Source organism: Crinia signifera, chromosome 2, assembly GCF_055691185.1.
Source record: "Crinia signifera chromosome 2, ASM5569118v1, whole genome shotgun sequence".
Lineage (NCBI taxonomy): Eukaryota > Metazoa > Chordata > Amphibia > Anura > Myobatrachidae > Crinia > Crinia signifera.
Genome location: NC_139218.1, coordinates 89,508,613 through 89,531,358, shown reverse-complemented (window position 1 = coordinate 89,531,358; position 22,746 = coordinate 89,508,613). Strand labels below are relative to the sequence as shown.

At 46.7% G+C, this 22,746-nt stretch overlaps 1 protein-coding gene across 1 annotated transcript in view; it reads right to left on the bottom strand.

Annotated features, from left to right (window-relative positions):
• Positions 1-1,845: 1,845 nt before the first annotated feature.
• Positions 1,846-22,746, bottom strand: part of LOC146059906 (uncharacterized) — a 54,451-nt gene continuing 33,550 nt past the window's right edge. Inside the window, exons 2-5 of the mRNA XM_083172563.1 lie at positions 17,824-17,990; positions 7,633-7,861; positions 3,554-3,680; positions 1,846-2,191 (exon numbers count right to left, since the gene is read on the bottom strand). Coding sequence (XP_083028689.1) covers positions 2,110-2,191; positions 3,554-3,680; positions 7,633-7,861; positions 17,824-17,880 — 495 coding nt within the window. The 5' untranslated portion in view covers positions 17,881-17,990 and the 3' untranslated portion in view covers positions 1,846-2,109. The remainder of the gene's footprint in view (positions 2,192-3,553; positions 3,681-7,632; positions 7,862-17,823; positions 17,991-22,746) is intronic.

Below are 22,746 nucleotides of genomic sequence, written 5' to 3'. Positions count from 1 at the left end.
CTGATATCTATATTGCAGTGTAAAAATAAAGCAGTCAGTATTTACCCTGCACAGAAACAATAAAACACCCAAATCTAACTCTCTCTGCACATGTTACATCAGCCCCTCCTGCAGTGCACATGGTTTTGTCCATTAGAGAGTGATTGTGCCTTTCCGAGTGAATCAGAATAATCCCCATATTGTGAATGTGGTACCTAGAAGCGTGGGTGTGTAATTTAAAATGACTTATATCCAAATGTAGATGAGACCCAAAGCAGTTAGTAAGAGCTACTATACTTGCTAAAGTGCTGGGAAATGGTGCTGATGATTCAATGTAAATCTATCTGTCTCTCTTTCTTTTTTTCCCCAAAAAATGTAACAGTGTAATGTGGGTTAGGTGAAATGAGGGAGATTGCTAGACTAATGAGGGAGAGAGGGAGATTGCTGCTATTTCAGGGAGTCTCCTGCAGAATGCAGGAGGGTAGGCCACTATGGCTTAGCTTAGTCATCCAGCTACCTCGGTATACCCTTTTGGCCCAACTACAGTAAATGAAAACAATTTTGTAAGCTGTGAAGTGATCAAAATTGACTAGAAATGAGTGGAAACTAATGTTATTGAGGTTAATAATAATTTAGGTGCAAAAACAGGCCCAAATTCTGTTATTTTAGCAATTTTTAGCATTTTTTCATAAAAATCCAGATCCAAACCCAAAACCCACAAGGGTGGTTTTGCCAAAACCAATCCAGATCCAAAACACGAAGGGAGATCCAGATCCAAAACCAAAACCCGAAAAAGTGGCCGCCGCACATCTCTACTTTTCAGCATCAAGGGATAATATTGCTCATTTATCATTTAATATTTGTGACTAATTCCCCGAATATATGTTTTTCGGGGTTAACCGCAAAGTTTAAATACCTCACAGCTGCATCCCCCCTAGGTTTCTATGTGGGATTTAATGCTGCCTGATGTACTAATATCAGGCAGCAATTGCATTGGGGTGCCGGACAGGGTCCCGACAGTCGTGATCCCGACAGGCATTCACCCGACGTCGGGATCCCGACTGTCAAAACACTGACAGCTGTGTTCCCGACGGCCTTCAGCTATGTTCCCTCGTGGGGGTCCACGACCCGCAGTGTGGCGAGCGCAGCGAGCTCGCAAGGGGCTTTGTTGCGCTCGCCATACTGTCTGGGTCCTGCCAGTCGGGATCCTGACGTCGGGATAATGACTGTCGGGATTCCTACTGTCGGACCTTTATACCACACCCATTGCATTGAATCCCACAGCTACTGCCATTTGCAGACTCCCCGGCACCCAGCTGAGCAGTTTGCAGCGGCGCCACCTTTTGGAGCCGATGTCCCTGCCTCTGCTGGTAACTGTATACCACTGATAGGATCGCATATTGCAATGTGCTCCTGGGCGGTAAGATCCCACCCAGACCATATTGTATATGTGATCCTTAGTAAATTGGCCCCCAAGTGTTGAAGCATCAGTAGCCTCTGGGGCTCAGTGTAGCTGAACAGATCCTCATAGCCCACAGTACTGCACCAGCCTACAGTACCGTACACGTGTTATTACACATTACATTCCCACAGTTATTTAACACATGAGTATGGGTCAGACCAATACAGTAGTACAATAGAAAACATTCACATTAGTGGGAAATAACACATCAGACACTGATTGACTTGTGTTACTTTTTATTGTTGAAACAACAGATATATATAGAGGCTGCTCAGCGACCAAATTACTCCCCAGAAAGTGTAAGCAAAATGATGCTTCAAACTTGCTGGATATGGAGAGAGGGAGTTGTGAAGACAGAGATTGGGGGTAGGGGTATTACCTGTCAACGGGACAGGGTAGGGGTATTACCTGTCAACGGGACAGGGTAGGGGTATTACCTGTCAACGGGACAGGGTAGGGGTATTACCTGTCAACGGGACAGGGTAGGGGTATTACCTGTCAACGGGACAGGCTTTTAAGATAAACATTGCATAAACTTTAATGATTTAAGTTTAATGCACTTAACATAAACGTTTCAACAAATCAAAGGTGCAAGTTCCCAAGTTATGGGACATGCGTTATAAGATGTTAATGACTCCGTGAGTCCGATGTCCAGGTTTGGTCGGGTTTTAAACATCGACCCTGGGCAGCCCATCCTCCTCGTCATCCCAGAGGAAGCCAACATCCACACGTGTCTTGTAGATTCTCTTCCTATAAATAAAGACTTTGATCAGTGACTGTTATTGTAACAACACAAACGTTTGCCATGTACAAGTCATCTCATTATTCCCTGCCCTGCTGCTACCAGCGCCTGCACCATGTTCACCATGTTAGTGGCCCTTACTGAGGACATTTATCGGTGTGATTCCCAGGGCCAGATTAAGGTGTGTGGGGGCCCTGGACAAAAAGGTCTGTGCCCCCCCCCCCCTCTGCCAGATGGAGTCATCAATTACCCCTCCGCCAGATGGAGGCATCCCCCCCCTCCGCCGGATAGAGGCATAATCTCCACCCTCCGCCGGATGGAGGTGTCATTTCCCCCCCTCCTTCCCCGTACCTGGGCAGCGTGAGGGTGGGTGACAGGCAGTCAGGCAGCGAGATCTGGCAGCGCAGGGTGGGTAGCACTGGCGGGCAGGGGGTCCCTGCGGCGTATGTGAAGTGAGCGGCAGAGTCCCTGCAGCAGATGGGAACTAGTAACTAGTTCCCATTTACTGCAGGGACCCCGCCGCTCACTTCACATACGCCGCAGGGACCCCCTGCCTGCCAGCGCTACCCACCCTGCGCTGCCAGATCTCGCTGCCTGCCACCCTTGACCTGCCACTGCAGCAGTGGGGTGGCGGGTATGGGGGCCTCCAGATGTGTGGGGGCCCCAGGGCGACCGCCCCTATCGCCCCGTGGCTAATCCGCCACTGGTGATTCCTCTTTGGACCAATAAGAGCACTGATACCATGGGTGTGACATGACAAGGATGGCCCCATACAGGAAGCACAGTGCACAGTGATGTGAGATTCCTCTAATGGGGCTACTCACCCAGCGATTTTCTAAGCAATCTGACTAGATCGCTTAGAAATGAAGCACACATCGCTGTGTGTGTAGGGTCCATAGCGATAGTTATGTGTGGCCCCGTGCGTCGCTATTGCCAGGAGATGTAGATACATGCAGTATTAATCTAGTCATCACCTGTGTTCTCCCTATATAGAACATGGGCAGTGACAGATCACTCAGCACACAGCGCTGGTGCTGCGCTGTGTGCTTCCGGATCTGGCTGAGCGATCTGTGCTGAGTGATCTGAGCGATCTAGCATCATTCAGATCACTGACATGACTTCATTTCTAATGTAGCGTTTCTCTTATTATATTGTTACACTCGTTAGTATAATGATATATACATGTGTGTAATACAAGTAGGATACCAGCCCATCAGTGCTCTGTGTGGTAGAACCTGTGTAGCAGCCCCAGCTGCAGGCAGATATGGAGATACCGTTTCTAAATCACAGCCTGTGTGTAAGACAAGAGACCTAAAATCTACCCCAGCGACCGGAGCAGGGAGGACCTGCTTATTGTGCCGGCAACCTACCTGGGGGAGGAGTCACTGCTCGCAAAAGAGCCGGTGCTGCAGTTATCTGCGGATGTTTCTGCCAGTTCAATAAGCTCCGAACAACCACTGCTGCTGCTATCAATGGAATCAACAGATGATGTATCATCTGAAAATGAGAGACAGATTCCGATTGGTTGCTATGTGCAACATCACCTCTTTTCATTGTAGTAAATGTACCCTGTACTGTCTATGGGCTCTATGTAATAGGTTGCGAGTTCTGTGCGGAGGCGCAATCTCCTCTGTAGATCAGTGTTCATTTCGTCAATGAAAATTTAGACTAAAACTATTCATCAACAAAGGTTTTTTCTGTGAATAAAATGTAACAATAACGAAAATAGGAATTTTTTAATAACGAAAATGTTGACTTAATATTCTTTCTGGTTGTCATGACTAAAAACTGACTAGACAAAGATCCTGTATCATTTTTGTCAGGACACCATATTTTTGAGTGATTTATTGGATTCTCTTATTCATAATACTATATTTTATACAGTTTTATCCATCCTCTCTGGCCCTAGATTTACTTACTTGCGCTTACAGCTGCGCAACAACGCTTTGTCATGTAGCTAGCCAATTACTTACCTTTAGCTGAATAGCTATATATTATAATATGCATCCTTACAGCTTTATTTTATTTTGCAGTAGACTAGTTCTGTACTACTTACTTGTATCAGGAAGGTTTTGTTTTTCTTTAATTATTTAAATACAAATTTTTAATTAAAAAAACAAAAGAAAACAATGGTTTTCTTGAATTGATATTTGCAGAAAATAAATGACCTGCTGTGAAGAATGTAGCATTTGAGTTGCACTTGTTTGATACCTAGATTACTAAACACATGGGGGGAAATATACTTAGAATACGAATACGACTGAGATGTATTCGTATATACTGCATAGTTGCCGACTTTTAGACTGCCCTCTCCGGGAGAGGGCAGCCAGCTCTGTGAAGCAGGGGGTGTGTCCATCTATGGAAGGGGAAAGGCGGCGGTTCGGGGGAGGAGCCATGTGGTATTTCAGGCATTGCACGTCGGGGGCGGGGCTAAAATGCAGCGATCGCGTCATTTAACCCGTGGACCCCCCCCCCGCCGAGTTGCGGTTTGCGGAAGGTGGACAGCAATGCGGGAGGGTTGCCCCCCTTTCCGGGAGGGGGACCTGATTTCCAGGACCCTCCCGGCCATTCCCTGGAGGGTAGGCAACCCTGATATATGGCCACTTAATACAAATACGAGTTGGCAGCCTGCAAAGATCAGTCAGATCCATGCAGGCCGCAGTGTAAAATAAATAAAAAAATTAATAAATAATAAAAAAAATGGCGTGGGTCCCCCCATGGCTATAACCAGCCCCAGGCTCAAAGAGTTTGTCCTGGTTTTAAAAAATCAGGGAAATAAACAAATAGGGTTTCCCCATATTTCCTGGTTTCCAAAATACGGGGGAAAAAACTAGTAGGGCTCCCCCATATTTTAAGAACCAGCACCAGGCCCAACCAGCCAGCAGGGAAATGCCACAGCTGGGGGACACCTATTATATAAGGTCCGGCAGCCAAAGCATTTACCCCCTGACCGGTCAGCCTGGGCAGGGGTCCGGGGAAGTGGGGACCACATCCTCCTTATTCCATGTAGGCATCCTAGGAACTTGGCAAAAAACTAAATGACTACCAACGGCCTAGCGACTCCTGAACCTATTTGGGAGGAGGAGCCTTCGGATGTAAACATACATCCCACATGTCATCCTGACAGTCCGGTCTGGTGTTCGGAAGCCGTTTTGTTATTTTTGCCAGGTCCCTGGGATGCCTACATGGAACATAGAGGACGTAATCTATACCGGAGGACCCTAATAAGTATGGTTTACTTCCACAGGTATCCATATTGGATTTCGTAAGGACCATGGGATGGGCGGGTAAATGGAAACCTACCTACGGTAGGTAAGTTTATGTATGGGTGGGCTCTGGGTATAATAAAGTTTTACTTTTATTGCGTGTCAATTTGGTTATTTTACTATTTGTATTGCTGTGGAACTACAAGTTCCAGCAGACTCCTTAATGCCCCGCATGAGGGGACTTATGGTTCTCCAAGTCCCTGCAAGCAGGGGACGCTTGCTGGGTCTCATAGTTCCACAGCAATATACAATAGATTATTCTTTATTTTACACTGCAATCAGCCTGGTACCCAAAGCCCAGGGGTACCGGGAACAGCCCCAGGCTTCAGCCTGGGCAGGTAAGTTCTGGAGGGGGGGACCCCGCTTCCCCAGGACCCCTGCCCAGGCTGACTGGTCAGGGGGTAAATGCTTTGGCCGTGGGATCTTATATAATAAGTGTCCCCCTGTTGTGGCATTACCCTGCTGGCTGGTTGGGCCTGGTGCTGTTTCTTAAATACGGGGGACCCCTACTCAATTTGTCCCCCATATTTTGGGAACCAGGACCAGCCCTTGGGCCTGGTGCTGGTTTTAAAAAATACGGGGGATCCCTATTTGTTAGTTTCCCTGATTTTTTAAAACAAGGACAGACTAGGGTAGCCTAGGGTTGGTTATAGCCATGGGGAAGGGGGAAGGGGGGGGATGACACCACTCCATTTTTAAAAAATATTTATTTTTCTATTTTTATCCAGCTAATTGTCGGTAATTAGCGACCCGTATATTACATACGGCTGCTTACTAAATTAGTAATCAACATAATTTTGCATGCTGATTCCTATTCGTATTCTTTTGGGGATGCGGACAAAATCCCGGTGGTAGGAATCCCAGCGGTTGAAATCCCGACCGCGGCAATGCAGGCACTTTTTCCCTTTATGGGTGTCCATGACACCCATAGAGGGAGAATAAAATAGTGTGCCAAGCGTAGCGAGGCACCGGGCCCCTTGCGTGGCGAGCCTGCAAGGGGGGGGGGGCGATCCACAGCCCCCCCTTGTCTGCATTTAAGTGGTCGGGATTCCGGCGTTGGTATTTCGACCGTCGGCATTTCGGCGGCCGGGATTTCATACTGATCCCTTCTGTTGATGGCGTATGCATTCGTATTCAGAAATACGAATGTGCCGTTAATACAAATATGATATGTATTTTTGGCATAGTAAATGCCAAAAATACGAATCCGCTTAAAATATTCATATTTACGAATACGAATATTTCAGCGGTATTTGGCTTAGTAAATTTCCCCCATAGTGACAGGTATAAAAAGTATTCAAGGGATTGATAGAGAAATGATCGTCAGCAAAATCCATTACAGCATCAATAACCTGCACAGCCATAACTAAATCAATGACTAAAATTATACAAAAATGTTTGTCAAGATCCACTGACTAAATACTTGACTTAGGCGAAATTAAAACATTTGACTAAAATGTGACAAATAATTTAGGCAAATATAGGAAATTGACTAAAAAAAAAAGACTAAAGCATGAAATTAACACTGCTGAAGATATAAAGCAACATAATGTATAATACGGCCTACACACATGCCGATATTAAGGCATTTTCTAAGCGATTTTGCTTAGTTTGGCAAAGTCGCTTAGCAAATGCCCTCACATCGGTGTATGTGTGGGGGCTATATCGGCATCCGTGCGCGTCCCAGCGCGTCTTTATCGCTGGCCGAGATTGATGGACAGTGTCCATCAATCTCGGCATCAGCAGTGTTCTCCCACCGGAGAACACTGGCGCTGTCTGCTCGCTTAGCACACAGAGCTGACAGCTCGCTCTGTGTGTGGGCTGTCAGCTCTGTGTGCTAGGCGATAGCGGCGCAGCACAGCCCGACCTAGCATAGCTAGGTAGCCCTGCACACATCGCAATGTGTGTAGGGCCCATAAGGCAGAATCAGGCTGGTGAGATACAGTAACAAGCTCCTGTCCCATCACAGAACTCCCAGCCTATTACATATATACTGGTTACCAGACAGTCATAGAACTCACAGCTTAGTACATACTGTACATACTAGTTACCAGCCTGTCACATTGATGGAACATAACAGTAATGTTGGCACCACCGGTGTGTGCGCCCGAACAAATCAACACTAGAATTAGACTAGTGATCAGATACAAGCATCCCATTCATAGCACCTGGAGGAAGCTTACCCTCAAACAGCAGGTATGATGCCACTACCTCGTGTATGGCTGCTGCCACCGCTGCTGCCACATGAGCCTCTCGCGCCTGTCTAGGGTCGGGCTTCGCTGGCAGTTCACCAGACACACTGGCACAGGGCAAGGGGGGCTTCACACTGGTGGGGGGGTACACAATGTTGGGGTGCTGCACACTGGTGATGTGCTTGGCCGCTCCCTTCTGCTGCTTAGCAGACTTGCCTGGCTGTAAGGAGCAGAGGAAGAGACATCATTAGCTGTGACTACATAACTCTCCGCAGTGCCAGCACTTTCTACCATGGAAGCAATAGAACAGATCAGGGCGGTGGAATCAGCTGTAACTTCACCATTGTGGCTTATACTTTATTGTTATAACTATTAGTACCGGGGTCAGCAGTTATAATAAGATTATAGCAATATATAATGATGGAGATAAGATCCGCTCAGCTTATTTACTGTATATTCACTAAATGTCATATACTGTCAGTAATATGTAACCATTGTTAGGGTGACACTCACTGGTGAGACCAAGTGACCATGTCCCTGGGCACCAGGTGGTATGCATTAGTACATACATAATCTATAATATTACATACCTTCAACTTGACCCATTCTAGAATGGAGAAAATGTTCTCTTCTAAGACTTCTCTCTTAATTAGGGATGACCATTGGTGTTTGCCATCGATGGTGATATTGCATGTAGTTATCGATGGTAGCCATCTACAGTATGTAATTGTATTTTCTCCAACCGATGGTCATCCCTTTTATGTGACAGACTGGCTCATGGACCAATCAGTTCCAGGGGCAGGGCATCACAGGTGTAATGTTGCACCATCGATGAAGGCAAACCATCTGATTCTAACCCATCGATGGCAAAAATGTTTTATTGTACATCAGCCATAAACCATCAATGGCTATGAATCATCGATGGTTGTTGTCCATCCCTATTTATATTTTAGGATTGCTATCACCTTTCTTAGTAAGTAACTAGTTCAACCAAGCTGACAGCAATCATAATATCAGAGTGAAGCCCAGGGACAAAGCATTGTGTCCCTCCTGGAATGGGTCATGTTGGGAGAAACCCCCCTCTTGCATCCTGTGTTTTCCTTGGTATGATGATCTGGCACCAGCAGGGGTGCCAGATCATCCCTTTAATAAGAGCAGATATGAATTAGACAGGTCCCAGGGGTCAGAGTTCATACCAACTGTCATTACATCCGATGAGCAGTCAATATTTTTTAACACATGTTCTGGGGCTAAACGTGACTGCTCATCGAATGTAATGACTGTGGGTATGAACTGACTCCTAAAACCTGTGTAATTCTTATGTGCGCATGTCAAAATGTATGATCTGACAACCCTGGTCACCAGGGGGCATGGGCAGTTAGTGGCAGTTAGAGTCAGCCAGGAGGCAGCTACTGGTAGGAGAAGGACCTATGCGACAGCAGCAGAAGTGCTGCCGAACTACAAAGCCCAGCAAGGTGGGGAAATGGATGCTTCAATCCTGATAATGTGAGATCCTGTGAGGCTAATGGTGAAATGTGAGTGTTTCTACATACAGGGAGCATCTGCCACTCATGTACCCCTAATGTTACATACAGGGAGCATCACCCATCCATGTACCCCTAATGTTACCTACAGGGAGTGTCACCCACCCATGTACCCCTAATGTTACATACAGGGAGCACCATGTACCCTAATGCTACATAACAATAATGTGCCATCTAGTGGTCGCCAGCATGAAAAACACTTGAATTCCCCCCCTAGAGGTGAAGAGCAGTATTGGATGTTCAATACAAGGTAAAGTGTGGAAATTTGTGCATATTGAGAATAAAAGTACAATATACCTATCCACCCATATGTAGGTTACAGAACTAGACAAATCACCGCCCAATCTACTGAGAAACACCCAATATCGGCTGAGCTCCCCCCTATTGCGGCCTGTGATAATCCTCTGTATGTGCACAGTACAACCCATAAATATAACAGCGCACTTACCTTCCTGCTGGGTGCAGGGATGCACAGTTTACTGCACAGACAGCCCATTATGTCACAATATCAGGTAAATAATCCCAAAATATAGAGATATAGCACAGAAGAAAAATATTAGCTTCTTCTCCTGATGCTGCCAGAAATTCCTCTGCCACAGAGCCTTTGTGATGTCATAATGATGTCATGGGACAAGATGGCCGCCATACAGCAAAAAATTAAAGCAAAACAGTCTCAAATTGTGTTTAGGGATAAGTGGGGGCAGAACAGCGCATATCCCAACTGTCCTGATTCACAGGCCTCAAAGGGGAATGGGGAAATGTACAAATAATCACCTTTGATTTGCGTTTTACCACCAAACCTATGGATTTACTACAGTGGTTGGGAGAGTAATTGGCGGGTGGATGAAGGGGATATGTAACAATTTTAAGAAAAAATTGTTTTTATAATAGAGGAAGGTTTAACAATGTTATTGTTAGGGATGGCCATTGGTGCAGATGCCATTGATGGTTGCCATCGATGGTGATTCTCCACCTAGCAATCGATAGTAGTAAACTATTTGATGGATAACCAGTGATAGTTTTAGCTATCAATGGTTATCCATTATATATGACTGAATGGCCTGTGGGCCAATCAGATATCGGGGGTGGGACTTCCAAGTGTCGGGGGATATATTTTGTTGATAAAAGGTCATTTCCAATTCTTACTCGAGTGTTAGTGGGTATTACTTTCAGTGACGTAACTACTGAGGGTGCAGGGGGTGCAGCTGCTATGGGCCCGAGCTGTATTGGGGCCCGCTGGTCCCCCTGCGCCCTGTCACACCACCAGGCAGCCCAGCCCGACTATTACGCAGCTGGCGCTTAGAGAGCGTGCCACGATGACGGCACAATGTGAAGGCAGCTGCCGCCGGGATTAAGCTTCAGTTACCTCAGAGGTATCTAGGCTATAGACAGAAAAGCAGGCACGGTGACATCATGGGGATTGTAGTTTAACTTTAACTGGTCACACTTTGTGCAGTTAACGATAAACTACAAATCCCATGAGTCCATTGTGCCCTGCTTTGATCCAGAGAGATTGCTGACGCTGACATCCTGCTGCATAATATGAAGATCCGAGTCAGCACAGCGAAACGCGTTGGTGCGTTTGGACCATCCTCCAGAGAAAAGTCACACTGTCAATTGCCACAAATCGTCATTTGACCTCCTGCTGAACGATCTGATCCTGTCCTAATTTCCTACCGGTGAGGTTGCAGACCGACCATTATTCCTGAAATCGGATTGCGCTAACAGAAAGGTTTCCCGGGCTGGCTATACCAACTTTTGCCAACTGGCCAACAACCAAGCATCCACAGGTTATATACAAAATTATATGGACGGACTCCCTCCAAGTTCTATTGGACATTCATTCCCAAGACCAGAGCAGGTCCACCAATCATCAGTGGTGACTATATTTAATAGAGGTCCTATTAATTCTACTGTTATTTTATCATTGTATTCTTATGTGTAATTTTTTATTACATTTTTATGATTAGATTGATGCATACACTCTCAATAATTATTGTGTGAAAGCGCTGCTTAATTTTGTTGTTTCTGTTTTTCTTTATTTCTGGGGAACTGACCACCCCCATAAGCAGCTGCTCGTTAAGACAACCACTCATATATAAGCGCTCTAAACATTAACTTAGGTTAATAATTGCACGATCCGTGTCGGCAGTCTGTGCAGGGAGGCACCGAAATGCTGCTCCCCCTGCACCCTGTCACACAGCGCGGCAATTACATGCAGGTGTGTGGAGCGGAGGAGCGTGCAACGATCGCGCTGCAAGTATGAAACGGCAGCCGGCAGGGAAGGAGGACCCGGGCCACCAAGAGGAGCTGGACGGGTTAGTGGAGCGGGGGAGGAGAGAAAGGCTGGGGCAGGAGAGATCGGAGTAGGGTGTCAGGGATCAGAAATACCATGGCCGCAGCAGCATGGATGGGACTCCATCGCACAGTGTTAGAGGCCCCATTAGTCACCTGCAGTCAGTGGACAGGTCCCACTGAGCACTGGAGTTACATCTGTGCTGCTGCTGTCCTGGTATGGCAAAATGCCAAATCCTGTTTCACCCCCACCTCCCTGATATTTTATCCCCACAGTGGCAGAAGGGGTTTATTGAGACAATAAGTGCTTGTAGCATTTTTTAAATCATTTTATAATTATTACAGTATTGCATTTATGTTTTTTATGTCTCTATCCCCCTCGCTGTCCCTCGCTGTCCCTCGCTGGGTGGGGGGGGGGGGTTGGCCAGGAGGGGGGGGGGGGGGGGGCCCTTTCAGTATTTTGCTATGGGGCCCATGAAGTTCTAGTTACGCTTCTGATTACTGTGTATATATCTAATTGTCTAACCATAACATAACACCGTCATCCACTCACCTCTATATACTGATAAAACATTGGGATATGTGCAGCAGTTTTACACTTGGCAAAATCAGCACACAAGTAGGTATAATACAGTTACTATGAGGTTGGTAGAGAAAGAGGGGTGTAGTGCAAAGCCTTAGACCAGTGACTGTATATAATCCGTGACCCCACCCCTTTTTGCGTGCAATGATATGCTTCTAAGGAGACAACAATCATTATTAGGGGGGGGGGGGGGAATATATAATCAAAGGTAGCAATACTGGTACTCTTTACCTAGTACGGCGCCCGTCGCGGGCATCGCGGGTACATTTATGTATGGCCGCGACGCGACCGACGCGATGCCCGCGATTTCCCATTGAAACCAATGTTAAACTTGGAAATCGTGTCGGTCGCGTCGCGGCCGGCCATAAATGCACCCGCGATGCCCGCGACGCGATGCTCCCGATTTCCCATAGGAATCAATGTTAAAAGCCGCGATGGACCCGATTTTACTGTTAAATGCCTCAATCCACCCGATTTTGGCATAGGAATCAATGTTAAATGGGCCACAGAGCCCATTAACCCTTAAATGTCCCCCCAAATTTTTAACGCCACCCCACGATCCACGCCAACCCGAAGCGTGGCGAGCGCAGCGAGCCCGCGAGGGGCGGCGGTACGCGTCCTCCGACCTTTTCATGCCCTACTATCCACGTCGGCGTGGTGTGAGAATATAATAGTGTGGCGAGCGCAGCGAGCCACCGAGCCCGAAGCGTGGCGAGCGCAGCGAGCCCCGCGAGGGGACGCGGATACCTTCACAGTTATATGCGTCCCCTCGCGGGCTTCACAGGTGTCCGTGGCGACCCAGACACCTGTGAAGCCCGCGAGGGGACGCGTCTACCTGTGAAGGTATCCGCGTCCCCTCGCGGGGCTCGCTGCGCTCGCCACGCTTCGGGCTCGGTGGCTCGCTGCGCTCGCCACACTATTATATTCTCACACCACGCCGACGTGGATAGTAGGGCATGAAAAGGTCGGAGGACGCGTACCGCCGCCCCTCGCGGGCTCGCTGCGCTCGCCACGCTTCGGGTTGGCGTGGATCGTGGGGTGGCGTTAAAAATTTGGGGGGACATTTAACGGTTCATTGGCCCTATTTGGGCTGTGTGGCCCATTTTACATTGATTTCTATGCCCAAATCGGGTCCATTGAGGCATTTAAGTGTAAAATCGCGGTCAATCAGGCTTTTTAACATTGTTCCCTATGAGAAAATTGCGGTAATCGCGGTCATCGCGGGCATCGCGGCCATCCCGATTTACCCGCGATGACCGCGATCACCGCGATTTTTACCCCCGACGCCCGCGATTTCAATCGTGGGCGCCGTTCTAGGTAAAGAGTACCGCAATACTTTATTAAATTAATGGGACAATATTCATTGATCACTAATATGGGAAAAAAATGTTTCTATGATAAAACAAATATTATTATTTAAGAAATCTAATTGGTGGTCACATAATAAAATATAAATTGTTGCTCCCATCATACAGACTTTCATTGTCCCTGTTAGAAAAACACACTGTAACATTGTCCCTTAATTATTATTTAATAAATAATATTGCTGTCTTATTCTAATTATTCAGCTGGGGGGAAGTTATGTACATTTGTAATAAAGGTATTGTCAGTTACAATTGCATAGTACCACGTCTGTAATCATGTGTGATGGGTGTAATTCTCAGTATATGTCAGTGACAATTGCACAGTACCACGTCTGTAATCATGTGCAATCAATGTAATTCTCGGTATATGTTGCTGACAATTGCACAGTAGTACTACTGTAATCACGTGCAATGTATGTAATTCTCATTATATGTCACTGACATCTGCAAAGTACTACTTCTGTCATCATGTGCAATGTATGTAATTCTCAGTCTATGGGGGACATTTACCAAAATGGATTCGTAGAAAAAAGGTGTATTCGTAGGCAGAAATACACCTTTTTTTTACGAATTTGTATTTTCGGGATTTACAATCCCAAAAAATACAACAATTCGTAGTCCTAAAGATGGAACATTCGTATTTGTATTTACAAATACGAATGTCTACACCATCGATAGGATACGCCAGAAATCACCATTCAAAAGAATGGTGGTTTTTGATTTACTAAGCAGCCGTACTGATAATACGGCTGCTTAGTGGTGTAAAACACCCACGCAAATACGACAGGAAAATAGAACACCATTTTCATGTCGTATTTGCTTTAAGCCTGCACGGATCAGTCAGATCCGTGCAGGCTTCAGTGTAAAAAAATAGAAAAAAAATTAAATTTAAAAAAAAAAACGGCGTAGGGTCCCCCCCACAGCCGTAACCAGCACCAGGCTGACGGAGCCTGGAGCCGGTAATTAAAAATCAGGGAACCCGACAAATAGGGGTTCCCCGATTTTTAACAACCAGCCCCAGGCTGTTGCTCTGGGGCTGGTTCCCAAAATACGGGGGACAAAATGAGTAGGGGTCCCCCGTATTTTAAGAACCAGCCCCAGGCAAAACCAGCCAGCAGGGTAATGCCACAGCCGGGGGAGACTTTTTATACAAGTCCCCCCGGCCAAAGCATTCATCCCTGTGACCAGTCAGCCTGGCCAGGGGCCCTGGGGGAGTGGGGACCCCCCCAATGAAGGGGTCCCCCCCCTCCAGGACTTACCTGACCAGGCTGAAGCCTGGTGCTGTCCTCAATGCCCCTGGGCGGTGGGCATCGAGCTGATTATGGTGTAAAAAAATAGAACAAACTATTGGTTTTTACTGTGGCACTACAAGTGCCAGCAAGCCTCCCCAGCAAGCTGGGACTTGGAGAACCACAAGTCCCAGCCTGCTGGGCATTAAAGGGCCCGCTGGGTCTTGTAGCGCCACAGTAAAAAAAATAGTTAAATAAAACACACTGACACCCATTTTAAATAAAAGTTTATTACACACATTACATACATACTGATACTTACCTTTCTTGATCCCGTAGGTAGCCCTGGTCCTGATGTCCTGTGTCGTCCATGTCGGCTGTCTGCGTCGTCCTCCAGGTCCATGTCGACGGTCCGTGTCGTCCTCCAGGTCCATGGCGGTGTCCGGGTCCGAAGAAATCCATGTTGGAGCTGTGGAAGGAAATCCTACTCACCTGGTCCTGCGCTGAAGAAGTCTTCTCTTGATCCGACGTAATCCAGGTAATGTTGAAGCTGTCGCCGGTCCCCGCTGTCTCCGCTGTCTCTGCATCGCGCTGAGGAGGGATGCTGAGATGTTTCATATTCGGCGCCTCTCCTCAGACTGAATTCTATTGGCCGCCTAGCAGGCCAATCAGGAGCCGACTTTCTCGGCTCCTGATTGGCCTGCTAGGCGGCCAATAGAATTCAGTCTGAGGAGAGGCGCCGAATATGAAACATCTCTCCTCAGCGCGATGCAGAGACAGCGGAGACAGCGGAGACCGGCGACAGCTTCAACATTACCTGGATTACGTCGGATCAAGAGAAGACTTCTTCAGCGCAGGACCAGGTGAGTAGGATTTCCTTCCACAGCTCCAACATGGATTTCTTCGGACCCGGACACCGCCATGGACCTGGAGGACGACACGGACCGTCGACATGGACCTGGAGGACGACGCAGACAGCCGACATGGACGACACAGGACATCAGGACCAGGGCTACCTACGGGATCAAGAAAGGTAAGTATCAGTATGTATGTAATGTGTGTATTAAACTTTTATTTAAAATGGGTGTCAGTGTGTTTTATTTAACTATTTTTTTTACTGTGGCACTACAAGACCCAGCGGGCCCTTTAATGCCCAGCAGGCTGGGACTTGTGGTTCTCCAAGTCCCAGCTTGCTGGGGAGGCTTGCTGGCACTTGTAGTGCCACAGTAAAAAAACAATAGTTTGTTCTATTTTTTTACACCATAATCAGCTCGATGCCCACCGCCCAGGGGCATCGAGGACAGCACCAGGCTTCAGCCTGGTCAGGTAAGTCCTGGAGGGGGGGGACCCCTTTATTGGGGGGTCCCCACTCCCCCAGGGCCCCTGGCCAGGCTGACTGGTCGGTAGGGTTAATGCTTTGGCCGGGGGGACTTGCATAAAAAGTCTCCCCCCGGCTGTGGCATTACCCTGCTGGCTGGTTTTGCCTGGGGCTGGTTCTTAAAACACGGGGGACCCCTAGTCATTTTGTCCCCCGTGTTTTGGGAACCAGCCCCAGAGCAGGAGCCTGGGGCTGGTTGTTAAAAATCGGGGAACCCATATTTGTCGGGTTCCCTGATTTTTAATTACCGGCTCCAGGCTCTGTCAGCCTGGTGCTGGTTTCGGCTGTGGGGGGGACCCCACGCCGTTTTTTTTTTTATTTATTTATTTATTGAATTTTTTTTTACACATTGCAGCCTGCACGGATCTGACTGATCCGTGCAGACTGCCTACAAATAATTCGTATTAGCAGCCGTATATACGGCCACTAATACGAATTACTACGACATCGGAGGGTTGCAAAGCAGTCGTATATGACTGCTTTGTAAATGACCCTCCGGAACACGACTTTGCATACGACTGAAACAGTCGTATGCAGTCGTAGGGAAAATACTAATACGAAAAACTAGGTTTTTCATATTAGTAAATTTCCCCCCATGTCACTGTAAAATGTCTCATTCTGAAGCTACTGGACCTTTATAAAATGCTTTTATGTATTATCACTTCCACAGTTTCCTGTAGTTGACCCCGCTACAGCACCACCCCAGGTGAAGCGGAGAAGAACAGAGGCAGTAGTAGTCGAGAAATATAAACCAAATATGGATGATGACCATCTGCTATTGGACTACGTGGTCTATAAGAGGATGCCATATAGGTTTTATAGAAGAACAATGCTGTCCTAAATTTACATCATAAGGACATTTCATCACTTGATAAGGCTTAGTACATCTTGCCTTCAAATATATTTGTGACTGGGGCTCAAGCCAGGTCCTGTATTTATTTACATCAGCCTACAGCACTTTTGCAAAATGATATGACCTTGGCAAAACATTAAATTTCTGTAGTTTTTAGGCATTATGGGGGAAATTTACCAATATGAAAAACCTAGTTTTTCGTATTGGTATTTCCCCTACGGCTGCATACGACTGTTTTAGTCGTATGCAAAGTCGTATTCCGGAGGGGAAATTACAAAGCAGTCAGATACGACTGCTTTTTAACCCTCCGATGGTGTAACCATTCGTATTAGCTGGCCATATATACGGCCGCTAATACGAATGTTTCTGGCAGTCTGCACGGATCAGTCAGATCCGTGCAGGCTGCAAGGTGTAAAAAAAATAGAAAAATTAAAATTTTTTAAAAAAAAACCAGCGTGGGGTCCCCCCCACAGCTGTAACCAGCACCAGGCTGAAGGAGCCGGGGCCGGTAATTAAAAATCAGGGAACCCGACAAATAGGGGTGCCCCGATTTTTAACAACCAGCCCCAGGCTCCAGGTCCGGGGCTGGTTCCCAAAATACGGGGGACACAATGACTAGGGGTCCCCCGTATTTCAAAAACCAGCCCCAGGCACAACCAGCCAGCAGGGTAATGTCACAGCCGAGGGACACTTATGATATAAGGTCCCGCAGCCAAAACATTAACCCTACCGACCAGTCAGCCTGGCCAGGGGCCCTGGGGGAGTGGGGACCCCCCCAATGAAGGGGTCCCCCCCCCTCCAGGACTTACCTGACCAGGCTGAAGCCTGGTGCTGCAACCGATGCCCCTGGGCGGTGGGCATCGGGCTGATTCAAGTGCGGCTCCTGCTGTCCGGCTGGTTTTGGGTGTCGTTTTTTTTTTTTGCCAAGACACTTACCTGGACTACGTCGCGCTGGGACAGGTGAGTATGGTTTCCTTCCACAGCTTCCTCCATGGATTTCGTCGGATCCGTACGGGGACGCCATCGCCGACATGGACAGCGACGTCGACATGGACCAGAAGACGACACAGGAGGACCAGAAGACGACACAGGACCAGTGCTACCTACGGAAAGAAGATAGGTAAGTATTAGTATGTGTGGGCTTTGTATGTATTAAACTTTTATTTTTCATGTGTGTCAGTGTGTTTATTGTACTATTTTTTTAACTGTGGAACTACAAGTGCCAGCGGGCCCTTTAATGCCCAGCAGGCTGGGACTTGTGGTTCTCCAAGTCCCAGCTTGCTGGCACTTGTAGTGCCACAGTAAAAAACAATAGTTTCATCTATTTTTTAGACTTGAATCAGCCCGATGCCCACCGCCCAGGGGCATCGGGGACAGCACCAGGCTCCAGCCTGGTCAGGTAAGTCCTGGAGGGGGGGGACACCTTCATTGGGGGGGTCCCCACTCCCCCAGGGCCCCTGGCCAGGCTGACTGGTCGGTAGGGTTAATGTTTTGGCCGCGGGACCTTATATCATAAGTGTCCCCCGGCTGTGACATTACCCTGCTGGCTGGTTGTGCCTGGGGCTGGTTCCCAAAATACGGGGGACCCCTAGTCATTTTGTCCCCCGTATTTTGGGAACCAGCCCCGGACCTGGAGCCTGGGGCAGGTTGTTAAAAATCGGGGAACCCCTATTTGTCGGGTTCCCTGATTTTTAATTACCGGCCCCGGCTCCTTCAGCCTGGTGCTGGTTACAGCTGTGGGGGGGACCCCACGCCGTTTTTTTTTTTTAATTTATTTATTTTTCTATTTTTTTTTACACCTTGCAGCCTGCATGGATCTGACTGATCCGTGCAGACTGCTAGAAAAATTCGTATTAGTGGCCGTATATATGTGCCGCTAATACGAATTGTTACACCATCGGAGGGTTACAAAGCAGTCGTATCTGACTGCTTTGTAATTTCCCCTCCGGAACACGACTTTGCATACGACTAAAACAGTCGTATGCAGCCGTAGGGGAAATACCAATACGAAAAACTAGGTTTTTCATATTGGTAAATTTCCCCCAAAATGTCTAAACAGTCTAGACAAATCACTGCATCTGTTACCTACAAGTTCAACCACAAATGAATAAACAAAATTCTTTTTCAATAATTTAATGTTAAAAGGAAAATAAAAATATTTTAAAAGAGATTGCATCGCATTGCATACGTTTTGCAATGCAATGCGATATAATCTAGTACAAAAAGTATGTGCGTCACATACTTTTTGAGCTGTGTGATGTGTGCGGGATGGTGCATCTCATCGCACCTGGCAATTGTACCGTGTATGGGCACCTTAAGAACAAAACCACAGAAGGATGAATTGATGATAAAAGCCTGTGTGCACCTGACCTACATTGGTTGCACACTGTCAGGTGCCTTTTACATAATGAGTCATTGCAAATCGGTACCTAAGCTGGGCAACAATGTTACTCGGTGATGTTGTTATTATCAGGTGTCTTGTGCTTGCTATGTCTTTGTTCATTATATGACTATATGTCTCAGTTCTTTTCTGTACTAGTGTGACAATTAAGTAATATGTCACACTCCTTTCTGTGTCAGCGTCTATTACCCTTCATTCGTGAAACAGAGCAACACAAAGGGGATTACTTGTCAGCTGAGACAGTCCGTTGAAAATCTTTTTTTTCTCTGACATCTGATGTATCTGAGAAACCTGTCAGACAGTACTTTCTCATTCATCTTAATATAGATTGACTTCTAACAGCTTTTGGGGCTTGCAACTTCATATTCATCATTGCCTGTTATCTAAAGGCATAATGGCTGGATCACCTGTTAGGTTACTGAATGGCAGTAAGTGGTCACATACTATAGGTAATTTGCTTGAGTTTTATAAAAGCTTAAATAGGTCAACCACAGCTATTAATCTGCTTCCTGGTGGCTGAAAAACATCTTGCAGCAACCAGTTTGATTTTGCAGTGTAAATGATTGCTGCTTTAAAAAAAAAAATGGAGATTTCTTACCAAATCTCTCACTCTCATCCTATTAAATTTCACACCAAATCTGTATTTCGTCTGGTTTTAATCTGCCACAGAACCTGTGTTATGCATGCATATCCTAATTTAAACGGAGAGTATGTTAACACTATGTGGTATATTCAATGCCGGGGGCGAGCTGTGACAGCGAGCATGGCTGCCTGCTCGCTGTCACAGCTCACATTGGGGGTAACCCGGCGGGGGGCATCGCCAGAACAATCTGGCGATGCCCCATAGAAGCCAATGGGCTTCTAACGTGAACCCACCGCCGCCCCGCACGGACCCCCGCCGCCCCGCATCGCCCCCTCACCTGTGTCCGGGCAGCACAGAGCTGTGCTGCCCGGACCTGTGACCTCCTCCCTGCACTAATCCTCTTCCGGGTGCAGGGAGGAGGAGAGCCCGGCGCAGCAGCAGCGCCGGGTGTGGGAGGTAGGGGGGAGCTGCCGGGACCTGCTGGGACCCGGCGACTCTCACCGCAAAGGACAGCTCTTAACGCAAGAGCTGTCCTTTGCTATAATTATCGCATATGTTAGAACATATGCAATAATTGTAATTGCGATGGGAGGCTAAGGGGGGCGGAGAGTTTTAGAGAATCTGCCCCCTGTCAGTATTCAACAGAAACAGCAAAACTCGCTGCTAAATGCAGCGGTTTCCCTGCATTAGCCGCAAGCCTTGCTGTTGGGGGAATCCTCCCTGATTTCCCCGGAACGAAGAATAGGGTGAGAGCCATTTAACAACCTCGCCGACCGCATTGAATATCGGTCTATATTTATATGATACCATAATGCATAATGAAATACAGCAGAGAAGGTTGACTTATCACACTCCAAATAATAAATATTGTATTTAGAGTATATCAATTCTGACAGCAAAACCACTGGGTAATTAGTGTTAAAAGTGGAGGAATAGGAAAGTAGAGGATAACTAATGCCAAAATGATGCATATTTGCACATTTAAATGAAAACAAAAATAGTGACAAGCTAAATGAGCATTAGGAATCACTTTGGTCTTCCTAAAATGTATCTGTAATCCCCAATGACAGTGAAAGGTCAGCACGCGTTATACTGTACAGTATGTGTGATAATTTGTGATCTAAATAAAAGGATTCCAGACATAAAGAAATCATATGTCCAAATAAAAATCTTAATCCATGCTCGAGATGCTCGGATTATTAGAACATCTTAGAATTGGATTTGAGCAGTTTGACAGTCTCATATTTATTTCCAATATGATTTGTAATTGAAAGAATTAAAAAGAGCGCTATATGAATAAGTACTGAAAAGTAAAAAGGTTATTAAAAATGTTTACACTCCTTTATGGAGAAAGTGGAAGCGAGTTGGCTCGTGCTGGCCCTACCTGACCCTAACTGATGAAGGCAGCGGTATTCCTCAGCATAATGCTTTTCGCTCAGTTTGCGGCCTTCTCCGATCGGCTTCGGTTCCGGGATGCGGCTTGATGATGACAGCGGCTGTGGGTAAGGACGACAGCGGGCGGCTTGTTCTCTCTGCAAGTATCCAATGCATTTCATGCCTCGCTGGCCATTTTGTCAAGGATATTTGGGTTTGGGATTACATTTTTATTTATACTAAAACATCCAAGAACTGTTTGATTTCATCACTTCCAGATTATATAAAAAAGTGTGAAGCACATGCTTTATCTCTTATAGAGCTACGGTTGAGTATCCTGTATCCGGCATCCCTTATCCAATTTATTCTAAAAACCGTGGGTTTTTTTTGGAATAATTCAAATTTTTTTTTACCCCCCCCTAACCCTTTTTTTATACTTACCAAGACCTCCGGTATTATTATGTCTTTCTTACCTGCTACTGATTCCCCTGCATATGCAGTCAAGCATCTGACTTGCCTCCCTCATTGCTTTGTTACACACTGCTTGTCTGCCTTCAAGTCATCTGAAATAGTGACTTCTAAATCCCTTTCCCCTTAGTAGTTTTCATTTTAGTGCCCTTAATACTATACTTAAGGCCCCCATACACTATGTGATTTTGGGACGATTTCATCCGATTTCGGCACTTTGGGCCGATAACCGGGTGAAATCGGCCCAAAATCGCAGTTGTGTGACATCTGATCCGATCCGATGCGCGGTCCCGTGCGCATCGAACCGGATCAGGGAGGTCGGGCGGTCAGTACATACGATCACGTCCGACCTCCCTGTATGCTATGCATATGCCTGCCCACCTGACAGGCATATGCATGCAGACTGACCGGGAGCAGCACGGCGGGCAGCGGGTCCCTGAGCACACTGACCTGGCCGGGCATGTGATCACAAATAGCTCTGCAGGACGGGCAGTGCAGTGGCGGCTATTACATTTTTAAAATACCTGACAGGCTGTTCTCTGATTGGCTGAGAGCTCTCTCAGCCAATTAGAGAACAGACGGCCATTTGACAGGTATTTTGAAAATCTAATAGCCGCCACTGCACTGCCCGTCCCCGCTGCTGCTATTGTGATCACATACAAACAGTGGGGATTTCCAAGTCTCTGGCGCAATACTTGAATGAAGTGAGTTTGAAGGTCTTATATCTTCAGATGTTTTCACACTTTTTCAAGAGTATTCTCGATTGTACATAAGAAGAGAAGAGCAATCGATGGTTACACACAGCTCGGTCTTAGTTAGGAAAAGAGATAATGTAAGATAAGTAAATATAGATATATGGGCGTACCCCCACTCACGGTAAGGAGGGAGATGTACAGACACGTAGCGGTTTCTTTACTTCTTCTCTTTTCTCTCTGTTTTCTTTCTTCTATTTTCGGCTTCTCTTCTTTTTTGGTGATTAATTTCTCTCCGTGGATGATGAAAGTGAAAAATGGGGGTTAGTGAATAGATCTGT